Source organism: Aptenodytes forsteri, unplaced genomic scaffold (assembly GCF_000699145.1).
Source record: "Aptenodytes forsteri isolate BGI_AS27 unplaced genomic scaffold, ASM69914v1 Scaffold193, whole genome shotgun sequence".
Classification (NCBI taxonomy): Eukaryota; Metazoa; Chordata; class Aves; order Sphenisciformes; family Spheniscidae; genus Aptenodytes; species Aptenodytes forsteri.
The window spans coordinates 2,250,355-2,252,154 of NW_008795405.1; the positions used below are offsets into that span (position 1 = coordinate 2,250,355).

The 1,800-nt window shown below is 42.0% G+C and overlaps 1 protein-coding gene across 1 annotated transcript in view; it reads left to right on the forward strand.

The window, feature by feature from the left end:
* Nucleotides 1-1,800, forward strand: part of TTLL5 (tubulin tyrosine ligase like 5) — a 145,489-nt gene that overhangs the window by 65,001 nt on the left and 78,688 nt on the right. Inside the window, exons 26-27 of the mRNA XM_009280721.1 lie at nucleotides 518-631; nucleotides 1,031-1,441. Of these exons, the coding sequence (XP_009278996.1) occupies nucleotides 518-631; nucleotides 1,031-1,441 (525 nt within the window). The remainder of the gene's footprint in view (nucleotides 1-517; nucleotides 632-1,030; nucleotides 1,442-1,800) is intronic.

The following is a 1,800-nucleotide window of genomic DNA, read 5'->3' on the forward strand; positions in this document are numbered from 1 at the left end:
TTTTGTTTTTTTTTGGTTTTTCATTTTTTTTTTTTTTTTTTTTTTTTTTTTAACTGACTCTGTATGTGAAGACTAGAGTAACTGCACTCCTACCTTCTTTGTCTGAAGTGAAATGGGATGAATCTGGACTATCATTTATAAGGAACTAGATATGGTGGCTCATGACTGAAATGAGAATGTGCAAACTGAAGGCACTGAGGTTTGAAATGAACAGAGAATCCTGAAATCAAAGTAAGGGATGAGAGAAATCAAGGCCTGTTAAATTGTGCTGCCTACAGTAAGCGTACCTATTGGAGGGCAGAGTCTGTATATTTGAGCCTAATTAGGCCTTCCATGGAAGGAAGTGCAGCGCCATGCTACTGTACATGAGAGCACAATTGTGATCAATAGAGTTGCATGGTCTACAGTAAATATTAGCAAGAAAGTCCGTTGTAACAAGGTTTAAATTCTGCAGCCCTGTTCTAATGATATCACAGTTTGCGTTGTTCTACTTCTTAACTCCTTGATTTTGTTATAGAGCATCCTGAGGTGGTGAAAAAAATAAAAGGTGATCAGCCCAAAAGTTCAGTTGCAGATCTGCCTGCAGAAGGAGCATTAAAAGGCTATAAACCCAAAGAAGTTAAATCAACCTGTAAGTGAACTGGCTTAAGCCATCATCAAGAAAAAAATAATGAATGCATATACTGTTTTTAATACTGTTTTAAACAAAGGTTGGAACCTTTGGGTTCAAACAGAGATTCAAATGCCCAATTTTGGGGAAGATTCTGCAGGTTTTTCTTTTAAACCCAAGAGAAGATACTGTAGAGTGAGCAGTATGAAAGTTAGTCGCTCTTCTGTAGGGGAAGACCTAGATGCGGCAAGCTTTGAAAGAGGATATTCATTATGGAGAGCCTCTTCTTGTCTTTCCTGGTAGATGAGGTCATTTTGGCTTCAGTGTGTCTGAGTAAAGGCATCTTTGGTGTGTTGATATTATCCGAAGGTCCTGAAAAGCAGCTTTTTCTCATGTAGTGTGCTCATTATCTTTGTGTAGTTCCAGAAGGACCCACCTTCTCCTTAAATGCTGAAGTGAAATTACCTCAGTGCGGCCCTCCTAGTGCTTCTTCCTCTGTTTCTGGTGCCACGTTCCAGAGAAGTACCAGTTCCTGGATACCACCTCAACCTGCAGCCTCTGAAAACCCACAGGTGCCTGGTCACCATTCATTGCCAGCTCCTACAGTTGGTCCCAGGCTGATTCAGTCCCCATCCCCACTACCCTCCTTGCAGAGCACAGCTCCTGACAGCTCTTCTGTCTTCACAAACCCAGTGTCCAGTGAGGCTTCTAGCCTTGCAGGATTACATCATTGTCATTCTGGTAGCTACACCATTGGCCCGTTCTCATCTTTTCAGAGAGCTGCTCAGATCTACAGCCAAAGATTGTCCCGACCATCCTCTGCAAAAGTAGGTGAGTGTTCTGGGATACATAACAACCTGCTAGTTCAGTATAGAGATTGTGTAATTTCTGTTCTGGAGTAGGTAGAAATTTTACATTTCCAGAATTATGAGTCTTGTTGAATGGTGCTAAATTTCTTACGGAAAGGAGGAGTGCAGGAAGCAGCCCTTGTTTGCCAAAGATACCCTTTTATTGAGCAGATGAACAGGGAATCGTAGAATCATTTAGGTTGGAAAAGACTCTTAAGATCACAGAGTCCAACCGTTAACCTAACACTGCCAAGTCCACCACTAAACCATGTCCCTAAGCGCCACGTCTACACATCTTTTAAATACCTCCAGGGATGGTGACTCAACCACTTCCCTGGACAG